Source organism: Choloepus didactylus, chromosome 4 (assembly GCF_015220235.1).
Source record: "Choloepus didactylus isolate mChoDid1 chromosome 4, mChoDid1.pri, whole genome shotgun sequence".
NCBI lineage: Eukaryota > Metazoa > Chordata > Mammalia > Pilosa > Megalonychidae > Choloepus > Choloepus didactylus.
In genome coordinates this window covers 196,369,873-196,372,382 of record NC_051310.1, presented here as the reverse complement: position 1 = coordinate 196,372,382, position 2,510 = coordinate 196,369,873, and the positions used below count along the sequence as shown (strand labels likewise).

Below are 2,510 nucleotides of genomic sequence, written 5' to 3'. Positions count from 1 at the left end.
CTCATTCCTTTGTTTTGTTTTGTACAAAATGTATTTTTTTTTTGATTAATAAAGTTTTCTTAAGAAAAGACAGTATAAATATCTACTTCCCCAACAGCTTTTCACACCATGACTTTTAGCATCTCTCGATACTCCTTGTCTGCACACATTACCTCGGTGGTTACGAAACGGTGATTTTCAAATTGTGTCATTCCTTCTACAGATAGAGGATTGTTCTCTAAGGAAGAGCTTACATCGAGGCAAATCAACCACCATGACCTTAAAAATAAAAGTAAAGCTATAGGAAAACGCTGTGCTAGCGCTCAAGCAGCTTGTGAGATGTCTGAAATGTCCGTGTTGTGCGAGTTGTATGAAGAGAGCAGTGACCTGCAGATGGATGTGATGCCTGGCGAGAGTGACCTTCCGCAGATGGAGGTAGGCAGCGGGAGCCGGGAGCCATCCCCGAGCCCCTCCCGCAACGGGGCCCCGCCACAGCTCGAGGAAGAAGGCCCAATGGAGGAGGAGGAGGCCCAGCCAATGGCGGAGCCTGTGGGGAAATGGGGCCTTGGGAACGGTCCTAACCCTGGGGAGCAGCCAGGCCAGATCGCAGCCCCATACTTCGAGAGTGAGGACGAGGGTGAGGAATTTGATGACTGGGAGGACGACTACGACTATCCCGAAGAGGAGCAGCTGAGTGGTGCAGGCTACAGAGTGTCCGCGGCCCTCGAAGAAGCCAACAAGATGTTTCTGAGAACATCTAGAGCAAGAGAAGCAGCCCTAGATGGCGGATTTCAGATGCATTATGAGAAGACCCCGTTTGATCAGTTGGCTTTTATCGAAGAGCTCTTTTCACTTATGGTTGTCAATCGTCTGACTGAAGAACTCGGCTGTGATGAGATTATCGATAGAGAGTAGTTACAAGCTGTTGGAAGAGGAGGAAACTACTTGAGGAGAGACCCAACATTCCACTACTTTTTGGGTTCATTACAAATAGTTCCGTACCTGTGAAAAACTTGATCTTCAAAAAGAAATTTTTTTGTTTTCGTTTTGCAGAATAGAATAGGGCAGTGACTGCACAGTTGGAAGAAAAGGAAAAAGGATCTGTAGACTGTTGAAACCTCTTTTCCAGAATGTCCTGAAACACCTATGCCTTTGACTTTGTTATTGATCCAGATTATTTTCCTTGCATTGGGGAAGATCTTACCTACCTGCTTCACAGTAAGGAATGGTTTTGCAAGAATAAGTCATGACCAAGACAAACTGCCAGCAAAGAGCCCATTGTTGTTAAAACTGTGTATTGAGACAAAAAAATAAGCAAAAAGTCCATCTTAGGGCACAAGATGTCTTTGAGTTATTTGGACTGGAAGCCTATTGAGAAAACTTTGAAAATTCAAACTTTATGATTTATTCAAACTAGAGTTTTCAAAGGCTAAATTATTTGTATAAGACAGAGTTTTCAGTATCCCAACAGGATGAACAAACCCCCTCAAAAATACATATCACATATGCTGTATCTTAAAATGTGTTTCCAAGAGCATCTGAAATTCTGTTTTTACATGTATCTTGATAGTTTATAAAGCTACTGTGTTCTATAATTCAAAAGAATCCATTGTTATGACCATTTAAAAAATTAAGACCAATTAAAAATTAAGATTCTCTTAATAATGTTTCAAATGTAAACACTAAAATTGTATGTGAAAATACAGAGAAAAGAAACTATTTATAACACCCTTACATATTAGGGAAATTTTCTGTTTTGCTCCCTCTCTATTTTTCATGTAACTTGTCAGGCAAAAGATTAGTTGAACTTCATATTATGAGAACTGTTAGTGAAAATTTTTCAGTAGAAGGAAAGCTGTACATCTTGAACTACCAAAAAAAAAAAAAAAAAAAAGACTTTATGAACAGTTTTGCCATCAATCTTTAAAGGTGGTTTTAAACCTGCCCAAAAATCCACTTCCGTATCTGTTTCCCTCTTCTCCTCCTCTAATTAAAGCTTGTTATTCATTATGCACCAGCATTCAATATATATAAAAAAAAAAAAAAAAAGTAAAGCTATAACATAGCAGTAAATACCTGAAACTAGCAAACTACAACCCAGAACCCTTGAATCTTGAAGACCATGGTGTAACAATGTAGCTTATGAGGGGTGAAAATGTGACTGGGAAAGCCTTGTGGATCACACTCCCCTTTGTCCAGTGTGTGTATGGATGGATGGATGGATGGATGGATGGATGGATGAGTAGAAAACTGGGGGCCAGGGGGGGGAAAAAAAAAAAGGAAAGAAGGAAAGAAAAAGAAAAAGAAAAAGAAAAAGAAAAAGAAAAAGAAAAAAGCACTCAGTGATCTTTTTTACTTTAATTTTTCTTTTTCACTTTAACTTTTATTCTTATTACTTTTGCATGTGTGGTAATGAAAATGTTCAAAAATTCATTTTGGTGATGGATGCACAATCACATGGTGGTACTGTGAACAACTGATCGTACACTTTGTATGACTGCATGGTATGTGAATATAGCTCAAAAAATGGA

General features: G+C 39.0%; 1 protein-coding gene across 1 annotated transcript; it reads left to right on the top strand.

Annotated features, from left to right (window-relative positions):
- Positions 1-263: 263 nt before the first annotated feature.
- On the top strand, positions 264-2,004 carry LOC119530844 (EP300-interacting inhibitor of differentiation 1-like). Its single transcript, XM_037831576.1, has one exon. The coding sequence runs from the start codon at positions 319-321 to the stop codon at positions 892-894; it is 576 nt and encodes a 191-aa protein (XP_037687504.1). The 5' UTR covers positions 264-318; the 3' UTR covers positions 895-2,004.
- The last annotated feature ends 506 nt before the right edge of the window (positions 2,005-2,510 follow it).

Bases quoted from the DNA above. Each gene is read 5' to 3' on its own strand.
- LOC119530844 (XM_037831576.1), top strand. From the start codon at position 319: ATGTCTGAAATGTCCGTGTTGTGCGAGTTGTATGAAGAGAGCAGTGAC.